The 19,862-nt window shown below is 39.6% G+C and overlaps 1 protein-coding gene across 3 annotated transcripts in view; it reads right to left on the bottom strand.

Moving 5' to 3' along the window:
- Window positions 1-19,862, bottom strand: part of MTMR6 (myotubularin related protein 6) — a 48,179-nt gene that overhangs the window by 8,940 nt on the left and 19,377 nt on the right. For 2 of the 3 annotated variants that reach the window (XR_014794613.1, XM_084878775.1), the window contains exons 4-10: window positions 18,194-18,351; window positions 17,903-18,031; window positions 11,846-11,980; window positions 8,761-8,893; window positions 7,081-7,190; window positions 5,780-5,905; window positions 148-197 (exon numbers count right to left, since the gene is read on the bottom strand). Coding sequence is in view for 2 of the 3 variants with exons in the window: in XM_084878775.1 (XP_084734901.1) it covers window positions 148-197; window positions 5,780-5,905; window positions 7,081-7,190; window positions 8,761-8,893; window positions 11,846-11,980; window positions 17,903-18,031; window positions 18,194-18,351 (841 nt within the window). In the remaining variant the exon portion in view is untranslated. Of the gene's footprint in view, window positions 1-147; window positions 198-5,779; window positions 5,906-7,080; window positions 7,191-8,760; window positions 8,894-11,119; window positions 11,234-11,845; window positions 11,981-17,902; window positions 18,032-18,193; window positions 18,352-19,862 lie in introns of all 3 variants that reach the window. The other variant, XM_084878776.1, reaches the window with a different exon arrangement.

The raw sequence follows: 19,862 nt of genomic DNA, 5'->3' as shown, positions 1-19,862 counted from the left end.
ACAACAAAAATTAATCTTCATACAAAAAAAAAATCACACTCTCACCTCCTACTGGACATACAAGTTCATGAAAAACAGAAACATTTTGGCATTCTAAACTATTTTTTCTAATTTTAAAAAATATGTACATATATAACAGTGACTCACCTCTCTGAAAATTTATGTCCAAAGGAGATCCAATCCTTTTCTATTAAAACCTTAATGAAAAACAAAAACCTTAATGAAAAAAAGTAAAATCTACATTGTAACTACTTTCAAATATTTTTGTTTAGAATGAATTAAATCCTATTATCTTAAAAACTGCATTTACAGATTGCAAACAAAACAAATGTTTTAAGATTATAGGCAAAAGATAGCAAGAACCTAGATTAGAGGTTGATTTAACAGAGTGAAGATGATCCATAAAAAGAAACACAGGTGTCTTATAACAAATCATTTTTACTGTATTTATTACATTTCAAGTGAAAAATGTGTTATAAAGCACTGCTGCATTTACATTTTTGTATGCATAATGATTTTTGCCAAGAGAAAGGGCTAAGAAATGTAAATAAAAATGTTAACAGTGGTTAACTGTGGATAGTAGACTCCAGTTACGTTTTACTTCTACATTACTTGTACAAGTAACCGCTGGTTACCTGCCTGCCTGATTGCCCCTAACCACTCTACCTTTTCGTTTACTTGTACATTACTTATATAATAGTTAAAAAATGATAAAGAGCCCTGGCTGGTGTAGCTTAGTTGGTTGAGCATTGCCCCATGCACCAGAAGGTTGTTGGTCCTATTCCCTATTCGCACATGCCCAAATTGCGGATTCAGTCCTCAATGGGTGGCAACCGGTCAATGTTTCTCTTTCCCTCTCTCTCTAAAATAAATGAAAAAATCCATATATTTTAAAAAATGATAAAGAGAGCACCGAAAAATTTGTATTCAAGTTCAAATGTTAATATCTAACCTCTTGAATGGATTGTATCTGTTTTCTGTTTGAAATAACAGGACTATCTAACTAACCTAAACAACTTACCTTCTTAGTATTTAATATACCTCATAATTTAATTTATAATCACCAAGTATATTTTTTAAATTAAATTATTATCTGTGTACATATTTTAACTTTGCCCCCCCTTCCCATACATATCCTCCCCTCCCCAGAGTTTTGTGTCCATGGGTTGTACTTATATGCATGTATAAAAGTCCTTCGGTTGATCTATTATCCGCCCCCCCCCCCCCCCCCCCCCCGATCTCTCTACCCTACCTGCTGTAATTTGACAGTCTACTTGTTGCTTTACTGTCTCTATATCTATCTTTTGGTTCATCAGTTTATAATGTTCTTTATTATCCATAAATGAGTGAGGTCATGTGGTGTTTCTCTTTCATTGACTGGCTTATTTCACTCAGCATGATGTTCTACAATTTCATCCAGGTTGCTGCAAATGATGAAAATTCCTTCTTTTTTATGGCAGCATAGTATTCCATTATGTAGACGTACCAAAGTTTTTGGATCCAATCATCTGCTGATGGGCACCTAGGCTGTTTCCAAATTCTAGCTATTGTAGATTGTGCTGTTATGGACATAGGGGTGCATATATCCTTTCTGATTGGTGTTTCTAGTTTCTTGGGATATATTCCTAGGAGTGGGATTACTGGGTCAAATGGGAGTTCCATTTTCAGTTTTTTGAGGAAACTCCATACTGTTCTCCACAGTGGTTGCACCAGTCTGCACTCCCACCAGCAGTGCAAGAGGGTTCCTTTTTCTCCGCAACCTCGCCAACACTTGTCGTTTGTTGATTTGTTGATGTTGGCCATTCTGACAGGTGTGAGATGGTACCGCATTGTTGTTTTGATTTGCATCTCTCGGACAATTAGTGACTTTGAGCATGTTTTCATGTGCCTTTTGGCCTTCCTTCTGTCTTCCTTTGAAAATATTCTGTTTAGGTCCATTGCCCATTTTTTAATTGGATCATTCCTCTTCCTTTTATTTATCAATAGTTATATAAGCTGTTTGTAGATGTTAGAGATTAAACCTTTATCAGTGGTAACATTTGCAAATATGTTCTCCCACACAGTGGGCTTTCTTGTTTTGTTGATGGTTTCTTTTGCTGTAAAAAAGCTTTTTATTTTGATGTAGTCCCATTTGTTTATTTTCTCTTTAGCTTCCATTGCCCTAGGGGCAGTATCAGTGAAGAAGTTCTTTTGGCATGTCTGAGATTTTGCTGCCTGTGGATGCTTCTATTATAGTATTTTTATGGTTTCCCCTCTGATGTTTAAGTCCTGTATCCATTTTGAGTTTATTTTTGTGAATGGTGTAAGTTGGTGATCTAGTTTCATTCTTTTGCATGTATCTGTCCAATTTTCCCAACACCATTTATTGAAGAGACTGTCTTGACTCCATTGTATATTCGTGCCTCCTTTGTCAAATATTAATTGAGCATAGTGATTTGGGTTGATATACTAAGTATTTTCTTTTCAGTGTTTAAATTGCCACTTTTAACTTCTAATTTAATGTTAAATCTCTCAAAAGGCTATATAATGGGATGAGTGAAAATGCAGTTTCTGGGGTCAGAATGCATGCACTCAAGTGCTAACATCACCACTTTCTTACATGTGTGACCTCAGGTACATGACTTTCAGGCTATAACCTCAGATTTTACTATGAGCCTCCTGCCATTTTTCTACACACCAACATCTTAACACTTAAAATCTTTCTCACTAAACTTATTCCTCTGCTCTTCTCCTGGAAGGGTAGGAGAACAGCACCATCCATCCTAACAACTGAGTTCCTAGCCTGGAAATCATCCTAGAAGAGGACTCCTCTCATGTACCCCACATCTATCCATGAACAGCTTGAGTTATCACAATAGTTCCTACACTGGTCTCCTAGCCTCCATTCCCACTCCCCTCTTCCTTCAAGGCACCAAACCATTTTTTTAAAGCCCTCTACTGGTTCTCACTACCTACATTCTAGTTTTCTCTTCCTCAGGCACCCATCCCCCTATATTTTTCTGCACCCAAGTCCCTAGTCCCCAAAACTCATGCATGATTAATTCCATGCAGTCCCGGAGCTAATCTTTAACTCTCACTGCTCCTTTTGCCTGGGACACTCTCTCATTGTCCCTGGATCATGTATAATAATAAAAGCGTAATATGCTAATTAGACCCGCCAGCCGAACGACCTTCCAGACTTCATTCTGGAGGGCCTACTGGATGAAGCCACAGTGGCGGGGGCAAGGTAGAGGCTGTTAGGGGTGATCAGGCAGAGCGGTTAGGGGCCATCAGGTAGGCAGGCGAGTGGTTACGGATGATCAGGCAGGCAGGTGAGCAGTTAGGGGCAATCATGCAGGCAGAGGCAGAAGCAATTAGAGGTGACCAGGCACACAGGCAAGTGGTGAGGGGCGATCAGGCAGGCAGAGGTGTTTAGGGGCGATTAGGCACGCAGGCAGAAGAGGTTAGGGGTGATCAGGTAGGCAGTCAAGCGGTTAGGGGGAATCAGGTAGGCAGGCAAGTGGTTAGGTAGGGGTGATCAGGCAGGCGAGCAGTTAGGGGCCATCAGGCAGGCAAGTGAGTGGTTAGGGGTGATTAGGCAGGCAGGTAGAGTGGTTAGGGGCAATTAGGCAGGCAGGTAGAACAGCGATTAGGAGCCAGCAGTCCTGGATTGCAAAAGGGGGCAGGGCAGGCTGAGGGAGCCCCACCACCCCAGCCCCATGCACAAATTTCATGCACTGGGCCTCTAGTGTATTACATGATTTAATTTGAATGTGTAAGAAACACATTAAAAACAATCATGGCAAAGAAAATATTCCTTATCTTACACTCTCAAAGTAAGCAGAGCATTATTTTATTAACAGCACTTCCATTTACCCTATCCCAAATTCAATATGTTAGCACTGCCACATAATGTTACAGGGACCTAGTGATGTTAAATCTTCCCTTGCTTTAAGATGGCACTATATTTAATAATTCTAAACTAATGAAAACTTTCTCACATCTCTTTATTTACTTGCCATGAGTTAAGATATAAATTTTGAAAAGATGAGTTAATATTAAAAACAAACAAGCCCTGCCAAAACAGGTTTGGCTCAGTTGATAGAGCATCAGCCTGCAGACTGAAAGGTCCCAGGTTCGATTACGGTCAAGGGCGTGTACACTGGTTGCGGGCACATCCCCAGTAGGGGGTGTGCAGGAGGCAGCTGATCAATGTTTCTCTCTCATCGATGTTTCTAACTCTCTGTCCCTCTCCCTTCCTCTCTGTAAAAAATCAATAAAAAAAAATAAAAAATAAAATAAAAAAGCCCAGTCAGTGTTCCTCAGTGGATTATGTCCCATGCATCAAGAGGTTACTAGCTTCATTCCTGGTCGGGAAAATGCCTGGTTTGTACATTTTGTCCCCCAGTAGGGGAGTGTGCAGGAGACAGCTGATCAATGTGATGTTTCCCTCTTATCAATGTTTCTATCTCTCTTTCCCTTTCTCTCCTCTAAAAATCAATAAAAAACATTAAAAAAAAAACAAAAAAAAAAACAGAAGGCAGGGCTTTAGCTTCACAAAGCAAAAAATATGTTCAATTAGAAATTTAATCTTCAGATATAAAACATGCTTCGGAACATGTAACTACGGTTAACAAATGAAGCAGTATGAACAAAGTTTTTTCTAGAATATAATTTTTAAGTATCCCTATTTCCTTGTTTTACTATATTATTCAAATTTATTAGATAAATATAAGGGGGAAATACTGAATATTTCTATTGTAACATTTTAGAGAAAAAAAATTTAAATCTGAAACTTTTTGTCAAAAGGTGGCACAAATGAAAATCACTCTAACTCCAGATTTCTCAACATCAGCACATTGTGCTAGGTAACTTTGCCTTAGGGCTGTCCTGTACAATATGATATTTAGTAGCATCCTGGGGTCTACCAGCTAACCCTTTCTGTTGTAACAATCAAAATTGTCTCCTAACATTACCCAATGTCTCCTATGGGAGGACCACTGGTCTAGCCAAATACAGTAAAACATCAATTTAACAGGCTAATTCAAGTGAGGAAGTGTCTATTAAAACAGAAAGTCTGTTATATAATAAAAAAGGTTTTCTAAATGTATGTTAAAAAATTGACAAATTAGTTTACCTGTTTTTACTTATATAGACACATTTGTATAATTAAAATTAAGAAGATACGACAAGTTAAATTTCATAGAAAAGTCTCCTATGTGTATTACTATAATTTTAAGTTTATACTGAGCAGATTTAGTAAATGCATTCAGCAGTCACTGAGAGTAAACAAATGCACACGGCTGGGGTGTGGTTTAGCATACATGGGAACTTCAGCTGGCACATGTTAAAACTGCTGCAGAAAGTCATGTCACACAACAACAGAACCAAGTAACATGGGCAATGCTGTGAGATCACATGCTAATCATTTCCTGAACATTATTTATAAGCAGTGACTCTTGGAACTGAAATATGTAGACTATAGCTGTAGATATGTAATATTTACTAATGTTGACAAAATTACTACAGTGTTTTTTCCAACATATGGCATACTAAATTTGTTAAATTTTAGTAATAAATAACAGTGAATTAATAACAAAAAATTTTAGTAATAACAGTGAGTTAATAACAAAAAAATAACCTGTTAATTTGATTATAAGTAAATCTTGGTTAAAAGCATTTTTAAATTAGCAGGGTGTTAATTTTCACATATGACATTCAGACTGGAAATTTTGTCTGTTAAATCAGAAGTCCATTAAGTTGAGGTCAGCAAAATCCACGGTTTACTATAACTCCTTACCATGAATCCTTTGACTGTTCTGTAGTAGGAATCCAATAAAAGAGAGCCAAGAGAGCAAACCTGGGAAGTTCTATCCCAGCCATCAGAACAATGAACCAACACACTTGCATTTTCCACCATTATTGCCTGAAAAGAAAGATCACACACTTAGATTCTAACAGAATACATTTAAGTGAATCATTAAGTTCTACTTACTAAAAAACCATTAAGTATCTATACTAATAAAAGGGTAATATGCAAATTGGTCAGGATGCCCTCACAGTAACAACTAAACAGCAGGCTGCGTGGGGTGACCAGGCCAGAAGAGGGGGGCAGTAAGGAGTGACCAGGTCAGCAGGGGGGCAGTTAGTGGTGATAATGCAGGCAGCAGAGGGGGCCAGTGAGGGGCTATGAGGACAGCAGGGGAGGAAGTTGGGAATGACCAGGCCAGTGGGGGGGTCATAGTTGGGGGTAACTGGCTGGCGGGGGGGCGAGGGGAGAGGAGGGCAGTTGGGGGCAACCAGGCTGGCAGGGGGGGCAGTTGAAGGCAACCAGGCAGCCAGTTAGGGGTGATCAGGCAGACAGGTGAGCAGTTAGGAGCCAACAATCCCAGATTGTGAGAGGGATGTCTGACTGCTGATTCTAAACTGGCAGTTGAACATCCCCCTAAGGGGTCTCAGATTGGAGAGGGTGCAGGCTGGGCTGAGGGGATCTCCCCCATGCACAAATTTTGTGCACTGGGCCTCTAGTCCTATATAATAAAAGCCTAATATGCTAAGTGTCTGATCATTCATTTGACTGTTTCACTGGTTGCTATGTTGCGCACTGACCACCAGGAAGCAGATGCTCGACTGGTAGGTTAGCTTGCTGCTGGGGTTTGGCCAATCAGGACTGGGTGAGATGGGCCAGACACACCCTGGAGCCCTCCCTCGGTCCCTTCCCCAGCCTCCAAAATATTTCCTCCAATTAATTTCCTTTCAATGTGCACAAATCCATTCACCAGACCTCTAGTTGCATTATAAAGAAGAGCTAGTACTGTAATGATAATGCTATCTCAATACAATTTCTCAGAAATAAGATAAAACACAAAGCATATAAACAAAAATAAAAAGACAAACATGCTCTTTAAAGTGTTTGAAATGTTTTTAAGTCCATACATTTAGTGCTGGATGGTATTTTTAAAGCTCAAATTAAATGAACCTCATTAAAGAGGTAAAGCAAAATAAAAATTGTATGATTGGAAAAGGTACCAGCACTCAATAAATTCATTCCTTCCCAACCATTATAAACCCCAAGATCAAATATAAGCGACGAAGAGTTACTTTGGCTAAGAAGATTGCAGCATCCATGACAGCTTTGATATGGCGAAGCCATCCTGAGCTCTCCAAACCAGAGTAGAAATCATTGACAGAAAGCCCTTTGGTACCATTAACTAAAAAGAAGGGGAAAAAACATTTCAATTAGAATGGGCTAGCCTCCTTTCTCCTATTCAAGATTATCTCTAGATGAGTAAACTGGGGAAGAAGAAAACAAAATAAATAGGCAAGACTCTTTATAAATGAAAAGATGCTATTAGAAATTCAGTAACAGATTCTTTTGTTACATTTTGCTATCATTCCTTGTGGTTAAAAAAAGCACTCCTATTTCATTTTTTTAAAAAATTTGCAGTGTTTAATTAAAAAGTCTGATATTTTAATTTTTTAAATTCCATACCATGACTAGAAAAATATCTTAATATTTAAATGGAACATTATCATAAATTAGTCTAAATTGCATTGACACATCAAGAATATCTAACAATAGCCCTAACTGGTTTGGTTCAGTGGATAGAGCTTCGGCCTATGGACTGAAGGGTCCCAGTTTCAATTCCGGTCAAATGCATGTACCTCTCTTGCACGAACATCCCCAGTTGGGGTTGTGCAGGAGGCAGCTAATCATTGTTTCTCTCTCTTCGATGTTTCTGTCTATCCCTCTCCCTTCCTCTCTGTTAAAAAATCAATAAGATATATATATTTTTTAAAAGAGTAACAATAGTAATCTATACTAATAAAAGGGTAATATGCTAATTAGACCAGATGTCTTCTAGACCAAGACACAGTGGCAGGGGCCAAGGCAGAGGACATTAGGAGTTATCAGGCCAGCAGGGGGAGGCAATTAGGGGCAATCAGGTTGGCAGGGGAGAGCAGTGAGGGGAGATCAGGCTGGCAGAGGAGGGCAATTAGGGGTGATCAGGTAGGCAGGAGAGGGCAGTTAGGGGCAATCAGGCCAGCATGAAAGGGCAGTTAGGGGCAATCAGGCCAATAGGGGAGGGCAGTTAGGGGTTGATCAGGCCGGCAGGAAAGCAGTTAGGGGGCAATCAGACTGGCAGGGGAGCAGTTGCAGTTAGGGGGCAATCAGACTGGCAGGGGAGCAGTTAGAGGGCGATCAGGCCAGCAGGCAGAGGCAGTTTGAGGCAATCTGGCATGCAGGCAGGCTAGCGGTTAGGAGCCAGTGGTTCTGGATTGCACAGGGGATGTCCGACTGCTGATTTAGGCCTGATCCCAAACCGGCAGTCAGACATCCCCCAAGGGTTCCCAGATTGGAGAGGGTGCTGGCTGGGGTGAGGGACACTCTGTGCACGAATTTCGTGCATCAGGCCTCTAGTTTTTATAAAAACTATTAGCATTGTACTATCTAATACAGTAGCTACTACCCAAATATGGCTATTGAATACCTGAAATGTAGATAGTCCAAATTGAGATGTACTGAAAGTATAAATTGTCTAAGACTTAAAGGCAAAAATGTAAAGTAAATCATCACAATTTTTTTATACTGATTACATGTTTAACATGTTTTTAATATATTAGGTTAGATATATTATTAAAATTAATTTCAACTGTTTCTTATTACTTTTTTAAATGTGACTACTAGAAAATTTCAAAGTACATAATTTAATATTTTTAATGTTTGACTAGCATATTTCTATGGAATAAGGCTGACTAGAAGATAAGCAATAATCATACCTTCCAATAACTTCTGAAGGCTGGACCGCATGACATGAATATTTTCAATTCCAACAAATTGAAATCTAATATTAGAATAATTGTCTTCATTTTCATAACCTTTTCCAGCTGCTCTGTTGGCTATTGCATTCAGCTAAAAATTTAAATTTTAGAAATTTAGAGACAAATTGCTTTTATCCTATAACTTATCAAAATATCATGAAAACAATAAACTATATTTTAGCTAGCAGACAATTTAAAGGAATTTACCACAATTAAATATACTACCATTTTTTAATAAGCAAAAGTCTCGCCCTGGTCTGTGTGGCTCAGTTGGTTAAGCATCATCCTGTGCACCAAAAGGTTGCCGGTTCAATTCCCAGTCAAGGCACATGCCCATAATGAAGGTCTGATCCTGGGGCAGGCAATCAATCAATGTCTCTCTCACATTGATCTCTCTCTCTCTCCCTTCCTCTCTCCAATAAAAACATAAAAAATAAGTTAATAATAGCAATGAAGGATACTATAAAGAAACAATGTGACTGCTATATAATTGAAAGGTCAAACAAGAAGTTCCCCACAAATAATTCATGAAACTATTATATTAATTCACATAGGTCAATGGTCAGCAAGCTCATTAGTCAACAGAGCCAAATATCAACAGTACAACGATTAAAATTTCTTTTAAAAAAAATATATATTATTGATTTTTTACAGAGAGAAAGGGAGAAGGATAGAGAGCTAGAAACATCAATGAGAGAGAAACATCAACCAGCTGCCTCCTGCACACCCCCCACCGGGGATGTGCCTGCAACCAATGTCCATCCCCTTGACCAGAATCGAACCTGGGACCTTTCAGTCCTCAGACCGACACTCTATCCACTGAGCCAAACTGGTTTTGGCAAAATTTCTTTTGAGAGTCAAATTTTTTAAACTTAAACTTCTTCTAACGCTATTTCTTCAAAATAGACTTGCCTAGGCCATGGTATTTTGTGGGAGAACCACACTCAGGGGGCCAAAGAGCCGCATGTGGCTCGTGAGCCACAGTTTGCCAATCATGGTCTTTAGGTGTTCATAAATATTTCAAAATCTAAAACTAGAAAGATCTCCTATCTGAATCCTAAATGATTCAGAGAGAAGCAGAGCTGGGTAGTTTTTATTTTTCAGAATGAAACTATGAGATTCAATTCAGAATAAGCCTAGAGCACTTTATCATTCACAAAGCCACAGGGATCCTAAAATTCAGATCTGAAATATACATGAGATTATTTTAGGTCCTCCATATTAGAGACTGCTAGAGGCCCACACATTATATAAAATGCATATAATCCATTAACTTGATACAGCTCTAAGAAATGGTTCCAAAGAAATTGGAAAAACCACTTTATGGAAAAACAGACTGCCAGTAGCCCCATGACCTTTAATGTTTAGATCGATGCTATTAAGATTTGCCATGTTGCCGAAACTGGTTTGGCTCAGTGGATAGAGCGTCGGCCTACGGACTGAAAGGTCCCGGGTTCGATTCCGGTCAAGGGCATGTACCTTGGTTGCGGGCACATCCCCAGTGGGGGGTGTGCAAGAGGCAGCTGATCGATGACTCTCTCAACGATGTTTCTAACTCTCTATCCCTCTATCTTCCTCTCTGTAAAAAATTAATAAAATATATATATAAAAAAATTTTGCCATGTTTAATTCTTTGAAACTAGGATTTCATATAGCATATTATTACAATTTACTAAATATTCTTATGTACTTGGATAAAACAGAACCTAAATTTTAGGAAACAATAGTAGCTTATCATTCATTGGATTGAGGTTGGCAACAAGTACAGTTAAATTATATTTAATGACTCACTGGTTACTCAGCACCTATGATTACTAGGGTTAATGATTAAATATTTAAAATGTTCTACATTATTACTACTTGAGTTTAACTGGTAAAACAAAAAAATCAAAGAAAGATATATTTTTTCTGTAGAAGTCAGTTATACAATTAAGACATATTAGGTCCTAAGAAACAAATTGCCCTCAGATCTTATATTTAAAAAGTCTTTATTACAATCATCTTTTGTATCTAATAGCACCATAAAAATAGTTCTAACCAATTAATCATCCCAGATTATACAAGGAAGTAAAATTTTCCTTATAAGAGATAATACCAACACTCTTGAATTCTAAGAAAAGTCATTTCCTTTTAACAAATAAAATATTACCAAAGTATCAGCTTCTAATTTTTAATACTCCTTAATTTACTCAAATTAATCTTATCATATGTTTTCTCCATTATCTTTTGTAAAACTGAATGATGATGAGAATTACTTCTAAAACAACTATCATTCCTTTCAAAAAGGCTGTCTATAATTGTGATCTATATGGCTCACTCGCTTTTTCTCATCGCTTTCTCTTATTTTTTCATCATTCCAGATTTTTGAAGAAATCCTCACTATAATTCTGCCAATGTCCTTTTGTGTAGCCCACCAGCTCTGCTTGCGATGCTATAATAAAAATTAAGAGTAATGTTAGCTATGACCATTGCAGATTTTAATTATTGTAGTTTTAGGATCCTATATGAATTGGCTATTTAATTGTGTTTATAAAAAGAAAAAATGGATTGTGACATTTGATAAAAATTTAACCTTACACAATGGATGGCTAACAGAACAGTTATTTCCTGTTCATTGTTTATGATTCTTTAGTTCAATGTTTCCTAAATTAACTCACTATATATTTCACGTATTTTCTTGCATATTTCAAATTTAGGTCCATTAATACACAATGTATTGAAATTGAAATTATAATAGAATTGCTAACTTTTCACAATACACAAACTATTTAGTATTTTTTCACAGTAACATAATACTTTTATACCATCAATAGACATATATATATTTAGGAAAGCAGAAATAAGAAATCACCATCTGGGCTACTGGGAAATTAGTCTCCTAAGTTGGTATCCTTTAAAAAATTAATTTCCTTAGTATGATTACCCTGGGTTAATTTAAAACAAGGATTCAGTATGTTAAATGAGGACAAATTAATCAACTCTTATTAATTAAAGTAACAAAGATAATTGAAGTAACAAACTATACTGTATTCAAGGCACATACTTTAGGCCTGGTATCCACGACATACATATAGCGATTGGCTGGATTGGCTTTACTAATGGCTTGAAGCAAATGTTCATCTTCTAGACACCTGGCACTGAATCCTGACAGTGGTTGACTACATCGACAAATGGCAGCCTAATTTAAAAAAGACAGAAAACAGATTATGCAAAGATATCTAAAACATCCTACCTTATAAAATAATAATATGCAAATTAACCATCACTCTGCTCAAGCCACACCCACCAGTCAATCAGAACGTGTATATAAATTAACCCCAGCCAAGATGGCTGCAGCCACAGAGAGCAGTTGAGAGAGGCTTGGGTTTCCCCGGCAACAGAAGCCAAGCTTTCCACACACCCTGGCCGGCCTAGGCTTCCACTCAAGGCTACAAAGTTTCAATTATAGAAGATACATGAAACCAAACAGAAATGGCTAGGCCACAGAGTGAGCAGGGGGCTAGGCTCGCTCCAGGCTACAAAGTTTCAATTGTAGAAGGTAAATAAATTCCAGATACCAGGGCCTCTGCTTGGGTTGCCAGGGGGCGTGGCTGCCCTGCAAACTACCACAGGCCCCTTGCCCAGGCCGCCCCACACCCCAAGGGAACCCCCACCCTGATCTGGGAAACCCTTCAGGGCAAACCAACTGGCCCCCACCCATGCATCAGGCCTCTATCCTATCTAATAAAAGAGTAATATGCAGATTGACTATCACTCCAACACACAATATAGCTGCCCCCATGTGGTCAAAGAACCTGCCCCCATGTAGACACAAGATGGCCACCACAAGTTGGCCAGCAGGGGAGGGCAGTTGGGAGGCACCAGGCCTGCAAGGAAGGGCAGTTGAGAAGGATCAGGTATTCAAGGGAGGGCAGTTGGAGGTGATTAACCCTGCAGGGAAAGGCAGTTAGGGGTGACCAGGCCGGCAGAGGAGGGAAGTTGGGGGCAAACAGGCTGGTAGGGGAGCAGTTAGACATCAGTCAGGCTGGCATGGGAATGGTTAGAGGGTGATCAGGCTGGCAGGCAGAAGCAGTTAGGGGCAATCAGGAAGGCAGGCAGGCAGGCAAGCAGTCCTGGATTGTGAGAGGGATGTCCAACCACACTAGGATCGGGTCTAAACGGGCAGTTTAACATCCCTTGAGGTGTCCCAGATTGGAGATGGTGCAGGCTGGGCTGAAGGACACTCCCCTACCCGTTCACGAATTTCGTGCACCGGGCCTCTAGTGTCTTATAAAATGCTTAACAGAAAAAAAAAGTTAAAATCAAATGTATTATCTGTTTAAAAGTTGGCAGAACAATTACAAGGCATTAACACTGAAATCTTATTTGAACTAAATATTATTTCAATGTCTTGGTGTTACTTAATTTTTCCCAATATTCTAAGAAATCTAAATGCCTCCTTACCTAGTTGGGGGAAAAAATACCTTGGGTCCTTAGAAGCAACACCTGGTTGAATCTCTATCACCTATCTGAAGATAACTTGCTTTCTATGTGCTAGATCCAAGGTCGGCAAACTGCGGCTCACGAGCCATATTCGGCTCTTTGACCCCTTGAGTGTGGTTCTTCCACAAAATACCACAGCCTGGGAGAGTCTATTTTTAAGAAGTGGTGTTAGAAACAGTTTAAGTTTAAAAAAAATTTGGCTCTCCAAAAATTTCTATCATTGTACTGTTGATATTTGGCTCTGCTGACTAATGAGTTTGCCGACCACTGTCCTAGATTATAAGATACTTTCAACTCAATTTCAAGTAAGAGATCAGTCCGTAAGTTCAGAACAGGATTTTTTAAAATAGCAAGCAACATTCAAACTTTTACTTTCTAAAAGTTTGTGGGTCTTTAATTAGAAATCAGCAATCTACACTAATAAAATAAAATATGCAAATTAATCATACCTCTGCTAAGCCCACCAGCCAATCAGGAGTGAGTATTCAAATTAACCTAAGAAAGATGGCGGCAGTCCCAGCCCCCAGCTGCTCCAGGCCTGTAGGAGTTGGAGAAGTTGGGCCCCAGTGCCTAAGGCTGGCTGCGGCCAAGGAGATCAAGAAGCCACCTGCCCCATGATTCCAGGCTACAACCAGCAACAGAAGTCTCATGGCCACCCGTCCCACATCCTGGAGGAGACAGAGAAACCAGGCCCCAGCACCTGAGGCTGGCTGCAGCTCAGGAAACGAAGAAGCCACCTGCCCTGTGATCCCAGGCCGCAGCCAGCAGCAGAAGCCTCAAGCCTTCCCACCCCATGTCCTGGGGGAGACCCCATGTCCTGGGGGAGACCCCACTTTCTTGGGAAGATGGAAAAACTGGGTGCCAGCTCCTGAGGCTGGCTGCAGCCTGGGAGATGAAGAAACCGCCTGCCCTGTGATCCCAGGCCACAGCCAGCTGGAGAAGTGCCTGCTGTCCAGGCGCCAGCACCTGCGGCTGGCTGTGGCTGGGAGACGGAGAAGCCGCCCACCCTGCAGTCCCGAAACCAGTACCTGCGGCTGGCTGTGGCTCAGGAGACAAAGAAGCTGCCCACTCCGTGGTCCCAGGCACCAGCACTTGCGGCTGCAGCCCAGGCGAATCCACCTGCCCACCATCCCCTGAGGCTGCAGCCAACCTGGGGACCTATGGCTGACCAAAGGGAGAGAGGCCCAGATCCCAGGTGCCTGTGGTCAGCTAGAAGAGGGAATCCTGGGTTCCGGTGCGGGCTGAGGCAGAGGTAGTTAGGGGTAATCAAGCCAGCAGGAGAGCAAATAGGGACGATCGGGCTGGTAGGCAGAAGCAGTTAGGGACAATCAGGTAGGCAGGTGAGTGGCTAGGAGCCAGCAGTTCTGGATTGTGAGAGAGATGTCTGACTGCCAGTTATACCCCGAGGGGTCCCAGATTGGAGAGGGTGCAGGCTGGGCTGAGGGACACCCTTTCCTGCCCTCCCACCCCCATGCACGAATTTTATGCACCAGGCTTCTAGTCTCCATATAAAATGAGACATAAAATGAGTTTTAAATCAAATTTGGGTAAAAATACTCTCAATCTAAGAGGGCAAAAATATCTGTAAGAAATAGTGAATGTTGGATTAGGTATTTATTGTTGTTTAAAGTTAAAAAACACACACACACACAAAAAAAAAAAAACACAACCTCACAAAGGATTGTCTTATTTAATGTTTTCCAGACCTACTTCCTGATTTGTTAAGCTGGGCATTGAGTGTCTATTTTTAGCCCAGATTTCCAATTAAAAATGTATATACAAATATGGGTGTGTCAAACAAAAGCCATAACTAGTCCTAACTCCCTAATTTTGTTATGAAAAGTAAATTAGGAACTTTTGTGTAAAGTTTTACTTATTAAAAGAAAAAAAAAGAAAAGAAAAAAAAAGTTTTACTTATTATTATTGCTCCCTTCTAAAATCCACCTTGAATTTCTAATAAAGAAATTTAATATGTATAAAACCAAAAGGCCAAAGAAAATGGGAAAAGAAGCAAAGGTAGAGTAGAAATGTCAATAAAAATTGGGGAAATGAATGCAGATTGATTATAACTGATTTACCAGAGCAAAGAAATATGTTAAATCATTATGAGTCAATAAGAATCAGGTATTTTGAACAGCAAAATCCCAACAGGCTCAGGATTTGGTACCTCTGAAAGCCTGAGTACAGGAAAAATTGAAAACAACAGAACTGGCTAAACATCTATAGATGATCTAGTTAACACCAGATGTTCCCTCACCCTGAAGAAAAAGTTTGTTCTATGAAGAGGATTAACTGAAGACTCTGGGCTATAGGAACAGCTGTAGTTGGGGATGAAGTCCTGCATCCCCTAAAGACAGGAGGATTAAGTAAAGTCTACATAACAAAATGTGAGGTCTTCCCATCCCTCTTCCCATACTCTGATCCAGTCTAAACTACACACACATTGGGAAAAGCATGACAAGAGAAAGAAGAATCCAAAGATATCAATCAATACAAACTTCTAAATAGCTTTGTAGTACCTCACTCTTAAATATGAGAGGCAGGCCAAGAATCAGATATCTGAAAAATATGAAAAACAAACTAACAACAAAACACACAAAATAAACAGAAAGAAAAAAAAAAAAGAAACTAAACAAAAAGATAACTAATGTGAGGGCACAAGAATTCTTTTTTTTAAAAATCCTTAGCATCTTAAGAAAAGTAAGTTAATCACATCCACAAATAGAAAACCATCTAGAAAGTTCAGAAAACAAGAAACAGTTCTTGGATTTTTAAAACACAGCAACCGGGCCAGTGTGGCTCAGTTGCTGAGCATCGACCTATGAACCAGAAATCACAATTTGATTCCCAGTCAGGACACATGCCCAGGTTGAAGGCTCTATCCCCAGTGGGTGGGATGCAGGAGGCCAGCAGGTCAGTGATTCTCTCTCATCACTCATGTTTCTATCTCCCCCTCCCTCTTCCTCTCTGAAATCAATAAAAATATCTATATTTTAAAACACTATAGCAAAACAAAACAAAAAAAAAACAGACCTAAGCACTGAATTGGAGGTGAGTTTCAGGAAATCTTCCCCACTACCCTGAACCTTGTGGTGAGACTTACAGACATGTCCAAGCATAGAATATTGGAGAAAAAATGAAGAAAAATGAAGGTTTATGCTAGGAAACCCAATTGTCCAGTAATACTCCCAAAAGTATTAAGAAAATTAATAAAAGAGAAGTTACCAAAGAAATAAAGAAGCAACTTCCCAAAACTGAGACCTGAATTTCCAGGTAGAATTTAAAACAAGCCAAGGCACACTGTGAAATTTTAGAACACTGCAAAAAAAGAAGAGTTTAAAAGCTTCCTGAGGGGAAAAAATCAGGTCACAAAAAACTGAGAGTCAGAAATGGCTTCCAAATATTCAACTTACCAGCTGTGAGATTTAGGAAAAGTGATTATCTTTTCTGAACCAATTCCCCCATTTGAAAGTTATAGGTAATTAGCAGAACCTATTTTATCAAGTTACTAGGAGGATTTCATACATATAAAGTATTCAACATATAGTACCTCCTGGCTATTGTTACAGGATACAAAGGTTTTACTACATTGTCAATCCCTATCTCAGTATAAAGATGCCTCCTCCGCCTCTTCATATTGCAAAATCCTTCCAATTTGAAGAGCTTACTATTAAATGGGAGCCTGAAATATCCTTGATTCTCTCCCTTTTCTCAATAGTTGGCTTGTCAAAAATATTTGGTTTCCCCCAATACAAGCAGGATCAAAAGATAACCACAGGCAAGGAAGAGAATCTATCTAATCCCATTATTTTCAAGTCGCTACTAGAAGGAAGGAAAGAATAGAGATGGTGGAGGGGGAAGATAGATGACAAGTACAGAAGTTTCTGTGTTTCAGGATAATTTTGTTGTAAAATACAAAAAAAAAAAAATCATTGAGTGAAAAGCCAGCACTTCTCTATCAGCAATATTAAAATAATGACATCTTAATATGAAAATGAGCATTGTTTTGGATACTAAAACCTGAAAAGGATTATACTACATTAGAGACCCGGTGCACGAAAAGCCATGTACTGGGGGAGGGGGCGTCCCTCAGCCCGGCCTGCACCCTCTCGTATAAGGTCTCTAGTCCTGGCCTGAGATCAGGGCCTATTAGGGCTTTCCTTCCCTGGGCTGCAGGCAGCTGGCCCCACACCTGCCGCTGCCACTGCTTGCCATCTGTGCAGCGCTGCCCCACTCCCCTACCAATGGTGGCCTCCCTCTGTAGGCAACAGGCTGGGGTGCAATAGCTTGGTTGGCCTGGGCCTCCCTGTTTCTTTGCTAGGGGGTGAGTCCAGCCCCACTAGGGGCCGTCTGCCTACCTGATCTCCCCTAACCGCTGATCTGCCTACCTGATCACCCCTAACCACTCTGCCTGCTTGCCTGATTGCCCCTATCTGCTTGCTTGGGTGCGAGGGGCTGTCTGCCTACTTGATCACCCCTAAGCACTGGTCTGCCTACCTGATCACCCTTAACCCCTCTGCCTGTCTGCCTGGTTGGTCAGCCTCCGGTCATTACTGGTCATTACAACCCAGGGTTTTTATATATTAGGATTGATAAAATCAAAAGGAAAGCTGCCTACCTCCTTATTTTGATGATAGTAGGAAAGAACTGGAAATCTTCCCTTGCTCCGGAACTTAGAACTACCAACAATTATTGGTTTGCTTGCTATTCGGGGAACATAAAGTTCTCTTGGATAAGTTTCACAAATCTGTAAAAATCAAAACATAACCATGAGATTAAAAACCAACTTTATAAAACTTTAAAACTTAATAATGCAACAACAGCAATATAGAGACATTTTGCTATTACACTTTCTGGTACTAACTGTTATTAACATTTTCTGAATTTTCCCAGAGGGTTGCTAAGTTACCTTGTATTCTCGGTTGGCATCAGACAACTGCCAGTTTGAATTTGGCACACCCATTCTCTTATATTCCTCAGCAAGGTCAATAAGCTCCCAACCACGCAGTCGTTCAGAATCATTTTGTTTGGGGTTATAAGAGAACGCATAGAGATCTTCGTATTTTGCTAGAGTATACAAAATGAAAAATGTTAAAATGCAATTTATAGGACTTAATAAATGACAAATGAAAGTAATTTTCAGCTTTAACCCTCCATTTTTCTTTAAATTCTTCAAAAAGATGGCTAATTCCAGCCGAAACCGGTTTGGCTCAATGGATAGAGCGTCGGCTTGGGGACTGAAAGGTCCCGGGTTCGATTCCGGTCAAAGGCATATACCTTGGTTGCGGGCATATCCCCAGTAGGGGGTGTGCAAGAGGCAGCTGATCGATGACTCTCTCTCATCAATGTTTCTAACTCTCTCTCTCTCTCTCTCTTCCTCTCTGTACAAAATCAATAAAATATATATTAAAAAAAAAAAAAAAGATGGCTAATTCCAGAACATACTTGAAGTTAAATTTTCTTAGTTCTTTGATGCAAATGATTATATCTAAAGGCATAATTATATCAATCTGAGATTCAACTTATATCATCAGTAAAAGCTAGTAAATAATACAGTTAGACTTACACATTACTCTACTGCAAATGTTCCCTTTTCTTAAAAAGTAAAATTTTAAAGACACACATAAATTCCTATCCACCACTTTTCTCAAATGAGATATAAAGACTAATGTTATAATGAAAAATTAGAGATGCCACATAGAACATGAAATTGTCTATATATCCTATAGTATAGTTTGACCAAACATGGCAAAGGTTACACAGAGATCGAGAGAACACTTACTTCTAAACAATCATAAGCCCCTGAAGTCGTAAGATTTGACTTGGAACAACAGGATAAATGTTACAGGCTTTATGTGTCAGGATAAAAGAGTGAACAAAAATCTGCTCTTAGACCACTGCAAAGCAGGTGTCAAACAAAGTAACATCTAAAAATTAATGTGCTTTGTCTCCCTGGAGATTTCTATGTAATTCAAGTTATGCTGGGAAAGAAGCCTCCAGATCCCTAACACATAGTAGTGATAAGATTCCTCTTCAGGACCTAAATCTTCCTCATTCCTATCTCTATTAAAGTAGGATTTACCCTCTCTTTTCCTTTTGTTCATCTCCCTATATTCCACTCTAGTCAATTAGATATATTAGTCCATGCTATCAGAAGAGCATGACCTTCCTTAACTTTACCTTTAGTGATCAATTCCCAAGACACTCCCCTTGGCAATGGGATTCTTTAAGAAACAAATACAAAGACTATGCTACTGGCCATCAACAGACTTCTAAAACATTAATATAAATCTATAGTGTTTTAAGTATGTACTACAAATGCTTCATTTTGTCCTTACTATCATCCCTTCTTTGGAAACCATTATTACAACTCAGATCAGAAGTTTCTAATTGCCGAAACCGGTTTGGCTCAGTGGATAGAGCGTCAGCCTGCGGACTGAAAGGTCCTGGGTTCGATTCTGGTCAAGGGCATGTACCTTGATTGCGGGCACATCCCCAGTGGGGGCTGTGCAAGAGGCAGCTGATCGATGATTCTCTCATCGATGTTTCTAACTCTCTATCCCTCTCTCTTCCTCTCT

This window comes from Pipistrellus hanaki (assembly GCF_964339955.1).
Source record: "Pipistrellus hanaki genome assembly, chromosome: 3".
Lineage (NCBI taxonomy): Eukaryota > Metazoa > Chordata > Mammalia > Chiroptera > Vespertilionidae > Pipistrellus > Pipistrellus hanaki.
Note: the sequence above shows the minus strand (reverse complement) of the source record. Positions and strands in the feature narration are given on the sequence as shown.